The sequence below is a fragment of the Poecilia latipinna genome, unplaced genomic scaffold (assembly GCF_001443285.1).
Source record: "Poecilia latipinna isolate Pla-1442-1.1 unplaced genomic scaffold, P_latipinna-1.0 Scaffold2240, whole genome shotgun sequence".
In the NCBI taxonomy this organism is placed as follows: Eukaryota; Metazoa; Chordata; class Actinopteri; order Cyprinodontiformes; family Poeciliidae; genus Poecilia; species Poecilia latipinna.
In genome coordinates this window covers 53-12,557 of record NW_015114856.1, presented here as the reverse complement: position 1 = coordinate 12,557, position 12,505 = coordinate 53, and the positions used below count along the sequence as shown (strand labels likewise).

The following is a 12,505-nucleotide window of genomic DNA, read 5'->3' as shown; positions in this document are numbered from 1 at the left end:
AAAAAAACAGGAAGTGGAGCACAGCTCCTATTGGTTGCTGATTACATCAGAATCTTGTCACAAACATTCAAATAGAAAATTGAAATAAAAATGTCTTAATGGAAATATTTCACAGTGCATCATTTGCTAATAGAAACTGCCCCATTTACAAAACCAAAGAAGCAAAAAGACTTGATTAAAAAAAAAGCTGGAAGGAAAGAGTTCATGTTTTCCTTTCTTTGGCACCAGGACACATCAAGTCAGTAGTGCTGAATGTAACTCCCTCACCCCCCTCTAAACGTAACATGGAAAGTTGTAAACAAATATTAAAAATCATCAAAATGACTCAACACTTGGATCTGCAGCAACCAAAACATTTCAAGTTGAGTCATGTTCAGTTCCCAGAATGCATCAGAGCACAGCTCCTCTTCCGCTGTCCGATGTGAGGGGAGCAGAGAGGTCAGATGGCCATGGGGTCGCTGCTGGTGGAGGGCCGGTCCCACATGAGGCCGTCCCCACTGGGCGGGTGGCTGGAGGGCAGCAGGACCCGGGTCAGCCAGTGACTGACGGGGAAAAAGTCTCATCGTTTCAACAGAGATGACTCAGAAATATTCAGATAACAGCAAGAAAACAGTATCAGTTTATTAGAAAGGAGCAGGAACTGCTAAATATGATGAAGGTTTTAGAAGCCGGGCAGCCGTCAATCAGCTGTGTTGGGAATTTGATTTGCGTTTATTTCTGATTGGACTAAAAGCATTTTGGCACTTTTTAAAAGTTATGAACCAATATAAATCCTTCTTCATCCATAAAGGCCTAAAATTATGGATGGAATTTACTGTTCAGTTTGACGTTTTGAAAATAAATCACAAGTTATTAATTAATTTGCTCTTTAAATTTATATTGAAACAGATACAGCCAGAGTTAGACTCTTAAATTAAAACCAAAACCTTGAGTCTTACTTGGATTTATTCCTTCCTCAAACCCTAACTTTTTCTTCTCTTCTTCCTTCCTTCAATTCTTACCTTTCTTTTTTGATCACTTTCTTTATTTCCTTCCTCGATCCATAATGTTCTTGACTCCTCTCTTCCTACCTTCTCTCTTCCTCTGTCTCTGCAGTCCTTCCTTCCTTCCTAGATCCTTCTCCCTTTATCCCTGACTTTCTTCCTTCCCTCTCTTGTTCCTCAGCCTTCTCCAGGTGTTTCCATTGATGAGTTCAGAATTATTAAACCAACATATGAAGATGTTTTGTGGCTCCTGGTCTCACCTCCTTGTTTCCACTCCAAAGAACAACTTCCAGTTGTTCAGGCGGCCATGATGGTACGGGTTTCTGAACACCTGACAGGGAGAAGAGGAACCGTTAGAACAACAGCAGCCATTGTTTTGTTTTCATGTCTGTTGAAGCAATCAAAGGGAAAAAAAAGTTTTATGAAGAACAAATGAATATTCAATTCAATTCCTGGCCGGTGGTACCTTGCCGTTGCTCTGCAGCCGTCTGGCCTCCTTGCAGTTGATGTGGCGCTCCACGCTGGTCTCTCCTCTGCTGATCAGCTTGGCGTGCCACAGGGTCAGTCCGCCCAGCGCCACTGCCACCGAACTGCAGAACCAACGGGTCAGAGCGGAACAGGAGAGCCATTACGAAACTGCCAACTAGCTGCAGGGAGTGGTCTAGGTTCTGTGCAGAGCACCGGCTCACCTGGTCAGGACCCAGAGGAAGATGATGCACTTATGGCCAACGCTCTCTCTGGGGCTCAGGTCTGGAGGCGGAGTCTGAAAGGAAGTCTAGAAACAGACAGGAAGTACTTCAGACTGGATCTTTAAGGATTTATAGATTTCATAAAAATGCAGTGCAGTTCATTATGGCAGATAAAACTAAAGAAAATGAAGAAAAAAAAATAAACTAATTTTTCCACTGTAAATAAATTTTGTGGCGCATGAGTTATTTAAATTAGCTAGTTTGGACACTGCTGCTAGATCTAGAACTTCATAAAATTCTAGATCTAGAACTTTATGAAGGGGCAGTGAAGGTACTGTAAGATAAGGTACAGTAAAGACAAATAAAAAGAGTGAAAAAGTTTTATTTTGTTCACAAAAACCTGGATAAGAAAAGATGAATAACATTTTGACATCTCTGTAAATGATCATAAACAAATGATTAGGCTTTTTGTTGTGCAGCGCTGCATATCTTCCAGACCTTAATCACATGGCCTGTGTTGTTTACTTCTCAGCTTTTCAGATCCTTAATCAGACGTAGATTTGAGAACAAGATCATTTCCAGGTGTCCTGTTTCTATCTTTGCCCTCCATCTGAGATCAGATTCTGCCTTCTGACTTCCACCTCACAGATGCTGTCACTACAAACATCTCATTAAAGCTCCTAGGCCACACCTCGGGGCAGAGGTCGTCAACGTTTACTATCCAGAGCCTTCAGTTCCCTGAAACGTTTGTCTAGAGCCACAAAGCCCATAAACGAAACGTTGAGTTATTTCATTGAAGAATCATGACTGTAAATTTATGTTTAGATTTTAAAGTATCAAGCTTTAAAAAAAATGAGGACAAAGGTTGCATTGACTGAAGTTTTATGATCTTTAAAACAGCCTGACCTGCTGATTCTCTCATGCATGTTTGAGCAATCCTTTAATCCCCATGGCAACCATTCAACTGTGCAAAACGCCTGGGTGGACCTAGCTCCGCCTTCAAAGACGAAGCTCCTCCTCTGAGCTGCAGATTCCAAGCTTTAGAGCTTCCACCTCTCAGAGCAGCTCTACCCCGCCACTCCTCCACTCAGCTCCTTCAGACTAGCCAGAAACAATCAGCAAACACCTGGTGCTTAACCTGGTGGCTAACCCTTACCCATCTCATCATAGGAGATATTTCTCAGCTCAATGTTGGTTAAAAAAAAAGTTGTTAAAGGGTTAATAGAGGAGCCATGTTGTGATGACTTCCCATAGGTGGAGTTTCAGAAAGAGCCGGAGTTTTAAAGAGACAGCAGCCCAATTTCAAGGAACTAACTTACACTGCCAAATTTCTTAAGTCATATTTGATATATGTAACCTTTTTACAACAATTTAAGGTAACATAGTTGTGTGATTGTGCTATAAAATGGCGCTATGTGGCTGGACAACACACAATACTGCCCCTTTAAGTTTGAATACAGTCATCAGTCATATTTTGTTGATCCTAAATGGCCAAACAAGGCTCTGGTGATCAAACTAAATGGAGGTAAAGCGCTCTGAACCCTAACAGAACTCACTCACCTCTATAGCGCTGTAGGCATCCAGAAACAGGTTTCTGCTGCTGATGCTGCAGTAGACGCAGCCCAGGGTCATGTAGAGGCAGAAGGAGAAGAAGTATCGATGGTTCAGGTGGCCGACACAGTTGTTCAGCCAGGCTGGGAAGGTGTTCAGGTCAAACATTTACAGCAGATTCAGAGAGGCTGGAGCGCTCCCATCGTTTTCATGTGGAGCCGTTTCACATGTTCTACGGGCTGAAAGGATACGACAGTGGTGGTCCATCTTCAGGACGCACCTGCAACACAACAGAAACAGCTCTGTGACATAAAGATGGGCCGAACCGGCTTGGCGCCCGGGAGGAGAGAGAACAGCTTACAGGCTGCAGATGCTGCAGTGATGCGTCCTCGGCGGTTTGGGGGTGATGCATTTCTTACAGATGGAAACAGATGGAACGTCGCGTTTGTCCTGAAATACACAGACATGGAAAAGACTTTACTGAGACAATAACGGTCCGCGATGCCTCGGAAAGACCAGGAATGTCACCGTAACTAATTACAGCCGACAATAAATTGTCCCACAAATTACTGCGATAAACAAGAATATTGTTTGTCGCAATATATTTTCAAGCAATATATTGGCAATGTTATCATAATGTAAGTTTGCCATCTGTTATGAAGTGTCATTTGGTAAATAATGACAATTTTAATGCAAAATTTGCATTAAAAGTCCATTAAAAGTATCAACTTTGCATTAAAAGTGTCATTACTTTTCGAATGACTACTGAATACCTTTGCCAGTTACGGTACTTTATGGTGGATGTAGTACCTTGGGTGGGTGTCCGGGGGAGGTGGTGGTGGCCTTGTAGTAGTGGAAGACCACCAGGATCAGCAGCCAGTGGCCGCAGCAGAGATGCCAGGCGATCCAGTGAGCGGGGTACGAGGAGAAGATGGTTGGTAAGACAAACAGGTAGACAATGATGACCACAGAGGACGTCAGCAGGACCACCAGGCACACAAACACCTGGAGGGGTACGGGGGGAAAGAGAGATGCTGAAGAGAAACCAGAGCAGAGTCAGGGCCAGTCGGTTGGAACAGAGAGCTCACCACTCCAAACCACCGGGTGACGTTGTCCACGATCCAGTAGACTGGCTCGAACGCGCAGTCCAGCAGCGTGTCCGAGTTGGTGAGGCTGTTGTAGTAAAGGGAGCGAAGCAGCAGCTTGCCGTACCTCCACGCCGCTGTCAACCTGACCCCGACCCGACCTCCTCCTTCCTGCGGGCGGCAAAGCCGGCGCAAGCGCAGCGCCAGCCGCATGGCCCGGGACAGCTGCCACCTCCAGCTGCTGCCCAGACGCATGCCACCGCCGGCCACTCGCCTCCGGAACACTCTGCCCTGCAAGCACACGCACGCGCACAGACACATGGACCAGCAGTGAGAAACGCAGGCCGTGTAAAACAGGAGCTCGTCGTACTGGAGCCAGACGGCCACCGAGTTCTCCATCGTCTTCCTCAGGTAGAGAGCGGACGTCCAACAGGAAGACTTGCGGTCGGTGAGGGAGGACAGTTTCCTAGAGAATCTAATGGCACCTTTCACTCACAGCTAATGGAAAACGAAGTGATCAAGTGCAAAGGGACACCTGTCAGCCCCCAGAAACCAACGTCTCCTTTGAATAATTCAGGACCGGGCCAGATCCGCGCCAATTAAGAGGTCCAAGAAATTAGGAGGGGAGAAGCAGAGCGGTAACCCTGTAAGGAGGGTATGAGAGGGGGGAGGAGGGAATGCAAGACGATGAAAGGGTCCGGAAGGACATAAAGTGGCTACATGATCCTGAGGCGACATTTCATCAAGCTGAGTACTGCTCCCTCTGATGGTGCTTACAAAATTACAACTGGCACCGAGACAGAGCCTCCTAAAAGTACTAACAGCCTGGGAAGAACCAGCCTCTTGTTCTACACTGCGGCGGTTCTGGACTTATTGGAAAATGATTGCTTCCCAGAGGACTTAACTCCTTTGAAGTTTGAAACAATTTGATCTGATTTTACACAATCGCAAACATTTGGCAGTGATGTTTGAACAGTTTCAGCTCGATGGAGCTTATGGAAATGCTGTGGGTCGTAAAACTGCATGGGTGGTACAGCTATGACATCTTTACAGCCCCTTTGCACCAGCCCTGTTTAGTCCGACTGAATCCAACTCTAATACGTTTGCCGAGAAAGTCCAGTCAGTTTGGGGTGGGAAGTTCTGGTCCGCCTACAAACCTAGATCTCAGTTTGGTTGATGTGAACTCTGGACCAGTTCAAATGCCAATGCCAAGGCAAATGGACCAGAGACTATTCCAAAAGCAAGGCAAGGGATTCTGGGTAAATATAACCAAAACAAACCCGTGTGTCTGGTGCAAGAGGGCGAAATGGCTCATGGTTTTTAGCCAACAACAAAAGAGAAATCTTACAACCTAAAATCTGACGCCACTCCATTTTTGCTTGTACTTCGTGAAGAAGGAAGTTGTATTCAGTGTCTACTTCAGAGGTTTATGAGTCATTTCCTTGAGCAGTTCTTGGTGCAGCAGCACCATAGGCATGAGGGGAGGGAACAGGATTTTCAAAAGGTTTGGGATGTTTGATACAGTACAGTGTGAAAGAGAATCTCACCAACTGAAAATGTAGTGCTGCCATTTTGGTTCCCAATTGAACAGAGTCTACCGGACTATCAGATGTGAAAACATTCATTTGAACCACATACTATAGCCTTATATAGGCAGACTACAATTCTAAAACAGCTGCCTTCTATTCGCTAACTGGCCTGGTTGAAACTCAACCAGAGAAATCGAACTCAATGGGAGAAATTCCACACAGAACGCTGCAGGGAGATGAGAATCGAGCGGAATTGCGTAGGAATGCAATGGCCCGTTAAATTCACACACAGTTTGTTGTGTTACAGCCAAAAACTCTAGCGTGTTTTGTGCAATATATCAACACCAAGCAGTAGACAACTGATGTGGGAGAACAACAGAGTGTTTTACAATTCAATATCTGAAAAGTCTTGTGTGTGTTTGTATTCAGCACAATGAGTCAACTCTTTCACGTGTGCTTCTCCTTCCGCTTCACAAATATTTGCCACTTTGTGTTGCTCCCTCACATAAATTCCCAATAAAATCCACTAAAGTCTGTGGTTCTAACGTGTCGTAGTGATGGACGCCAACAGGAAGAGAGTAAAGTCAGGCTATTTGGTCGGTTCAGACAATTAAAAACGATGGAAGTGCATGAAAACATGAGGTCAAGTGAGGTCGAAGGGTACCACTTTTTTCAGTGACCACCAGGTCTTTCCCCTTTAGAGATGGATGATGATGGAACGGTTTTCGACATAAATAAGTGAGAGATAAACATGAGGACATACAGAGCGACAGGTCTGCACAGATGGGATTTCAGCTGACTGGGAAGAAAAAAAAGGTGTTTAAAAGTCAGATTATTCATGTAGTGAACCTGACAGGAAGAAGGGACAGAATCATGTCGGAGCAGAATCTCTATGGTAACCGATGTCCCCAATCTGCTCTGAGATGGGAGGCGGGCCAGCACTTCACTGTGTTTCACCGTAATAAGCTTTACTCCGTCCTCTAATGGAGGATGCCATTTTCAGTCCTCAAATTTCATGATCCACACTGTATAGAAACCTGATCCATCCCCCCTCCCCGCAAGCAGAAGCTGCAGAGTTTTCACTGCTAACGAGTTGGGACTTGCTTTCTCTTCTCCTCCGAATGTTTATCATTTCTTCAAATATTTATTTTTACACACACGGATTCATTCGCAGATAATATTTGACTTTTTTTTCTCGAAAGTGACACCAACAGCCTCTTACTCATTTTGGCTCTTTTTGCCACCTAATCTGGACTTCTACTAGCAGAACAGTCATAGATATATCTCTGCTGCTATGGTAATGGCTCAGGTCAATGCTTCTGAAATGTTTTAATCCACTAAACTAATTGGACATATATTATATTATAGGTATAAATAAATTATTTCTCAGTCATTTATTTGCGTAGTTACGCATATTTATTTTATATTTGCGTGTTTGCTAAACAGTTGTGATGAGAAATGTAAATACACAATGCTAACTCAACATTAGCACCACACAAAGACATTAACCATCAGAACTCCAACTAGGCCAGACTTTAGAGGGGCAGTAGTCCAGGGCTACAATTTCTGGGGATGTCCCGAAATATTTTTATTCTATTTGGTCATTTGTTTTCTTTCACCTTTTTTTTTTTCCATCATTAGATTTGGGGAATTTGTTTGGGATGTGACTCTGAAGTTATCAAAACCAAAATGTTGAATGTGAAATTAAACTGTTTAATGTTATTTATGTCATTATTTTCTAGTTTAAATTAAACGCAATACAACTGACTGGACACCCTGTGATTTTTTTTCGTTTTGGTAAATTTATAGAAACATAGAAAATATTTATTTTCTATTGTTTATCGTCATGCTTATGCATTTCTGTCAATATTTAAACAGTGTATTACCCTTCAAAGTCACAACCTTAGACCAATATCACGCTTTGTAGCACCATAAAGAGAATAACACATTCATAAAGCTAATGTTAGGGTCAAAATTATGTGCTTTCTCTGAGCAGTGTAACGCTGTATGAAGCCAGAAACCGCCACAGAAAACCCAAGTTAAGGTCATTTTACCTTCTGACTTGTATAATCTCGTTAACCACGGGCATTCCTCCAATTAGTTACAGCTGTATTACATTAGCAGACTAGCTAACCTCTAGCATCCCCCACCTTTGTTAAGTGTTCAGTTAACGATAACAATAATCCACTTTCAAAGACATAGATTAGCAACGGAGGAGTTTACCTGCTCAGAAGAACTATGTAGGCAAGTGATGAAATTGTTGTCAAGTCATGGTTTCACTAATCAAGTGACCTACAAGAATTTCACTGACTACAGAAAGACCGACAGTACAAAGCGGTGAGATTGACGAAGTTCGTCTTTTAAGCAGATGTCTCACTAACATATAGAAAAAGTAGAACTTCCTTGTGTTAAGGAGGAGACATAAAATTAGATAAATATTGAGTTAATTTTTAAACTAAACACTACCAACAGCTGCATTATAAAATAGTTAAATACACAAAATTGAGATTAATCGGTGTAAAATTAGTTAAAGTGAGACCTCTCTCTTTATTTTTATCTTTTTTCCTGACGGAGCTGCGTTTCAGGTGTATTCGGAACTGGGAAATCCAGGGACAAAAACAGGAACCTGGGAAACGTCCCCCGAAGTCGGATTTCCCACTGGGGACTTGGGAGCGACTCCGACTACACTCAGTTTAAGACTTATAAAGCCAACTTACAATAGTAAAAAGTGGTGAAAACATGTTTATTTTACAAGACACATGTGTAAGCGTGCTTCTAAAGTCAATGTTACATGTCCCACCTGCAAATCTAAACTAAACATTTTAACTGGTGTTTGCTTGTGGAAAGCAAAGCTTAAAATTATGTCCGTAAGAGGTACTGCCAACAATGTCTATGCGCATCACCATGTTGAAATCCCGACTTCTTTTTCGACTATCTCGAATGCATCTCCGGCTTCCGAGGTAACTGGAACTCAGCATCAGAAGCACACAATGTATCATGGGAAATGAAGTCACATTTGCAAGTGCAATATTTTTTAAAACATCTCCTAGCTCTAGTAAACGATGCATTGAATTAAGTTTTGAGCCATTGTTTACTGTAACTTTAGCTCTGACAAAGTAGCAACAATGACAATGACATCAGCGCAAAAATTTAAAGATAAAAAACCACCTCGTCACCAAATTACAGCCTGAATCAGGAAGTCCAGAAGTGTCATGTGATATGAAAAAAAAAATGGCTTCGGTGCAGTGGTAAGATGCTTTTTCTCATTCTAAAACATGTAGCTATGAAAACCGAACTGTTAAACTAGTCGTGTATTTTAATATGCGACGTTTAAGTATGCATATATTGCATTTAACTTGTAGCTGTGTATTTTTAACCGTTTTTTCTACAGTTTTTAGCTGTTACTTAGCTAAAGCCATAACATAACAGCCACTAACTTATCGGTTGGAAAAGCTTGTACACACTTTATTTATTTATTTATTTATTTATTTATTTATTTATCTATCTATCTATCTATCTTTCAAGTTGATAGTTTAAAGCAGGACTAATTCAGTAAGCGTTGTGTGCTGGAATTGTAGATAGGTTTTATGAATACATCTCCTGCTTGTTGTGCCAACAGGCGCTCTCGTGGGCGAAACTATGAGGCAGAGCTGCAGAGGTGTCATCCTGAGGGACTTCCTGTCGAGTTCGGAGACTACCATCCCCTCAAGCCTATCATGGTATCACCTGCCTCCTGTTGTCCAGCCTCCACAGTCTGAAACCTGCTGACCCGATTCACAAAATGACCCCTCTCTGTTTCCGTCCAGGTCACAGACACAAAGACCCGCCGTGGAGCTCGCAAAGGCAGCACCTCCTCATCTTCCTCCTCATCCTCCTCAGCACCCGTGGACCCCCTCAGCTCCATGCTGGACGGGACAGACCCCCTGTCCATGTTTGCCGCCACCGAGACATCGGCGGCCGCGTCCCACAGCAGCTCCGTGGGGGTCAGTTCACCAGCTGACCCGGCAGGAGAAAAACAAAGAGAGGGGACGGGTAATTCTGTTCTTTTAAACAGACATGTTGTGCTTCCAGGATCTCGGGAGGAAGAGGAGGGTAAAGGAGGAAGAGGCCCTTGGAGCCGACTTTGAGCCCTGGTCAACGAAACGAGGAGAAATCCTGGCCAGGTTCACCACCACTGAAAAACTGTCCATTGTGAGTCTGACATTTTTTCAGACATGATTGCATGTAGAAGCTTATTGGACTTTGTCACACACTGCCACGGCAACGGTTTAAAGTTAAAACCTAAAGGCTTCTGTGTTTCTCTTTGCAGAATCTCTGTATGGGCTCTGACAGAGGTAAGACCACTTGTTTTGGATCTAGTTATTCTTTTTATTTATTTTCTTATTATTATACTTGGTTATACTATTATACTATATATATTTGAATGAGTGTGTAAACAGGTGTCCCGTTTCAGTGGAGAGCTGACAAATCCGTTTTGTCCACCAGGAAAAGCTCCCAATCCAGGATCGTCGGCCGTTTCAGAGAAAGTCCGCACTCGCCTGGAGGAGCTGGACGATTTGGAGGAGGTGCATCACTTGTGGTGACTACATGTTAACAATCGTCACTGGATTGGAGCAGGTGTGTGACAGCTTGGTGTGTATGTGTGTGTGTGTGTTAAAGGGTTCCCACAGGGAGCTCCTCAACCTCTCCCAGCAGGATTACGCCAACCGCATCGAGGAGCTCAACCAGTCCCTGAAGGAGGCCTGGTCCTCCGACCAGAAGGTCAAAGCCCTGAAGATCGTCATCCAGGTAACAACACACACACACACACACACACACACACACACACACACACTCCTCCTTACTCTTCGGGGTCAACCACACTGACCTGTGAGATGCGTTCCAGTGCTCCAAACTTCTGTCCGACACGTCTGTGATCCAGTTCTACCCCAGCAAGTTCGTCCTCATCACCGACATCCTCGACACTTTCGGTGCGTTCACTTCCTGTCAGCTGCTGCTGCTGTTGTCGAGCTGTTACATCATGTTGTATATGTGTGTGTTGTAGGCCGTCTGGTGTATGACAGGATCTGGACCATGTGTTCAGACCCCAGACCTCTGCCGGGTAAGTCTGGACATGTTTCCATTTCTGTCACATTAAAGCCTCCAACTTCAGTTTACTTCACTGGGGTTTTATACTCTGGATCAATATGAATTAGAATCCTAAAAGTGTGGCATGCCTCTGAATTCAGAACCCTTTACGTTGATGGCACTTAATGACATCTAGAGCCTCAGTAGGTAAAGTCAGGGAGTTTCTCACTCTCTCTCTCAGACTCCTTCACAGTAGAAGATGTGAACGACACGGCGAAGGAGACGTGCCTCAACTGGTTCTTCAAGATCGCCTCCATCAGGGAGCTGCTGCCCCGACTGTATCCACCAGCAGATGTTTGAGTTCTGGAACCAAAGCTCTGAGTCAGGGTGGAAGAGTTCCTGTGTGGGGTTTGAGGACGGATGTGCAGAAGGCTCCACATCTGGGCTTATGTAACGATTGTGTTTGGTCAGCGTTTGGAAGCTGAAGTTGACTCTTTAACCTCTGACCTCAGATATGTGGAAGCTGCTATCCTCAAGTGCAACCGTTTCCTCAGCAAGTCGTAAGTCTCCTCCAACACCGTTTTCCTTTCTGAGGACTGTCCACAAACTGACTCACGGTTCACCTCTTTGTAGAGGAATCCAGGAGACCCTTCCCCGGCTGACTGCCATGATCCGTGGGATGGGAGACCCTCTGGTTGCCGCCTACGCCAGAGCTTACCTCTGCAGGGTGAGTCACCCTCTCCTCCTCCTCCCCCGGCCGTCCTGCGGCTCAGACCTGACGCCCCTTCCGATCCCCAGGTGGGCATGGAGGTGGCGCCCCACCTGAAGGAGAGTCTGAACGCCAACATCTTCGATCTGCTCACCACCTTCAGGCAGATCAGCGGTGACAGCGTCCAGAAGCAGCTGCACTTGCAGAAGGTGGAGGTGCCGGCGTACCTGATGCTCTACTCGCCCGCCATCAACTGGATCCTGCAGTGCGTCGCGTACAGAGCTCCGGAGGTAAACGCCTGTCCGCTGGGCTCAGCCCAAACGGGCATCAGCTGAATGAAAGTCTAACTGTTATCCCATCGCTGTTTCCACATCAGCCACTTCTCACAGAGATGATGGAGAGATGCAAGATGATGGCAAATAAGTGAGTAGACCGAGCAGAAAGGGGCGGGACATTGTGGACTTAGAGTTTCATCATGATGATGTTTTGTGGTACTATTGGGATAATGATAAAAGTAACAATAAGAACTATGTGCTCTTCCAAAACACATGTGTGATTTGTATCACTAAACTGCACACAGTAAAGAATTTAATCATATTTTCATATGTATTGATAGCAGCTGCACTTTAATTAAAGATCAGTGCAAAACTTTGTTGATATTCCGCTAATGTAAAAAAAAATACAATCTCACAATTCTTGTGCTTCCATTAAATAATAACCGTAATTAATATCACGTGAATAAGTTTGTTCACATGATAAGTTATTAAAAAACATGCCGCTTCATTATCCTCCAACTACTACTTCCTGTCTTCTTCTTCATGTTTTGAGCCAACATCCGGTTGTGGATCACGACTCGTGATGTGAAAAAAGGGTTTCCATTGCAATTTTGCGA

At 44.2% G+C, this 12,505-nt stretch overlaps 2 protein-coding genes across 4 annotated transcripts; one reads left to right on the top strand and one right to left on the bottom strand.

Annotated features, from left to right (window-relative positions):
• Positions 1 to 189: 189 nt before the first annotated feature.
• LOC106936911 (probable palmitoyltransferase ZDHHC16) lies at positions 190 to 8,224 on the bottom strand. Of its 3 annotated transcripts, none has more exons than XM_015018164.1 (10): positions 8,061 to 8,223; positions 4,312 to 4,599; positions 4,034 to 4,228; positions 3,585 to 3,673; positions 3,475 to 3,503; positions 3,233 to 3,366; positions 1,673 to 1,758; positions 1,450 to 1,573; positions 1,244 to 1,314; positions 192 to 542 (listed from the first exon to the last, which is right to left on the bottom strand). In XM_015018164.1, exons 2-10 carry the CDS (start codon positions 4,561 to 4,563, stop codon positions 440 to 442), a joined length of 1,083 nt encoding a protein of 360 aa, XP_014873650.1. In that variant the 5' UTR covers positions 4,564 to 4,599; positions 8,061 to 8,223; the 3' UTR covers positions 192 to 439. The 3 variants fall into 3 exon arrangements, with proteins under 3 accessions (XP_014873649.1, XP_014873650.1, XP_014873651.1); XM_015018165.1 differs by lacking the exon at positions 192 to 542 and adding an exon at positions 1,111 to 1,165 and having other exon boundaries at positions 8,061 to 8,224; XM_015018163.1 differs by lacking the exon at positions 8,061 to 8,223 and having other exon boundaries at positions 190 to 542; positions 4,312 to 8,034.
• A 700-nt stretch (positions 8,225 to 8,924) lies between these two features.
• Positions 8,925 to 12,092, top strand: LOC106936909 (UPF0505 protein C16orf62 homolog). The gene is made up of 14 exons (XM_015018160.1): positions 8,925 to 9,085; positions 9,457 to 9,556; positions 9,644 to 9,820; positions 9,909 to 10,028; positions 10,147 to 10,171; positions 10,323 to 10,402; positions 10,497 to 10,625; positions 10,723 to 10,807; positions 10,882 to 10,938; positions 11,146 to 11,242; positions 11,417 to 11,464; positions 11,538 to 11,631; positions 11,703 to 11,903; positions 11,990 to 12,092. The coding sequence occupies exons 1-14, from the start codon at positions 9,057 to 9,059 to the stop codon at positions 12,038 to 12,040; spliced, it is 1,293 nt and encodes a 430-aa protein (XP_014873646.1). The 5' UTR covers positions 8,925 to 9,056; the 3' UTR covers positions 12,041 to 12,092.
• Positions 12,093 to 12,505: the final 413 nt, after the last annotated feature.

Excerpts from the sequence above, each read along its gene's own strand:
- LOC106936909 (XM_015018160.1), top strand. The coding sequence starts at position 9,057 with ATGAAAAAAAAAATGGCTTCGGTGCAGTG. Across the intron at positions 9,821-9,908 it reads CCCACAGCAGCTCCGTGGGG|GATCTCGGGAGGAAGAGGAG; the intron begins GTCAGTTCACCA and ends TTGTGCTTCCAG. Across the intron at positions 10,029-10,146 it reads CCACTGAAAAACTGTCCATT|AATCTCTGTATGGGCTCTGA; the intron begins GTGAGTCTGACA and ends TTCTCTTTGCAG.
- LOC106936911 (XM_015018163.1), bottom strand. The coding sequence starts at position 4,707 with ATGGAGAACTCGGTGGCCGTCTGGCTCCAGTACGACGAGCTCCTGTTT. Across the intron at positions 3,504-3,584 it reads CACTGCAGCATCTGCAGCCT|GTGCGTCCTGAAGATGGACC; the intron begins GTAAGCTGTTCT and ends GTTGTGTTGCAG. Across the intron at positions 1,759-3,232 it reads ATGCCTACAGCGCTATAGAG|ACTTCCTTTCAGACTCCGCC; the intron begins GTGAGTGAGTTC and ends GTCTGTTTCTAG.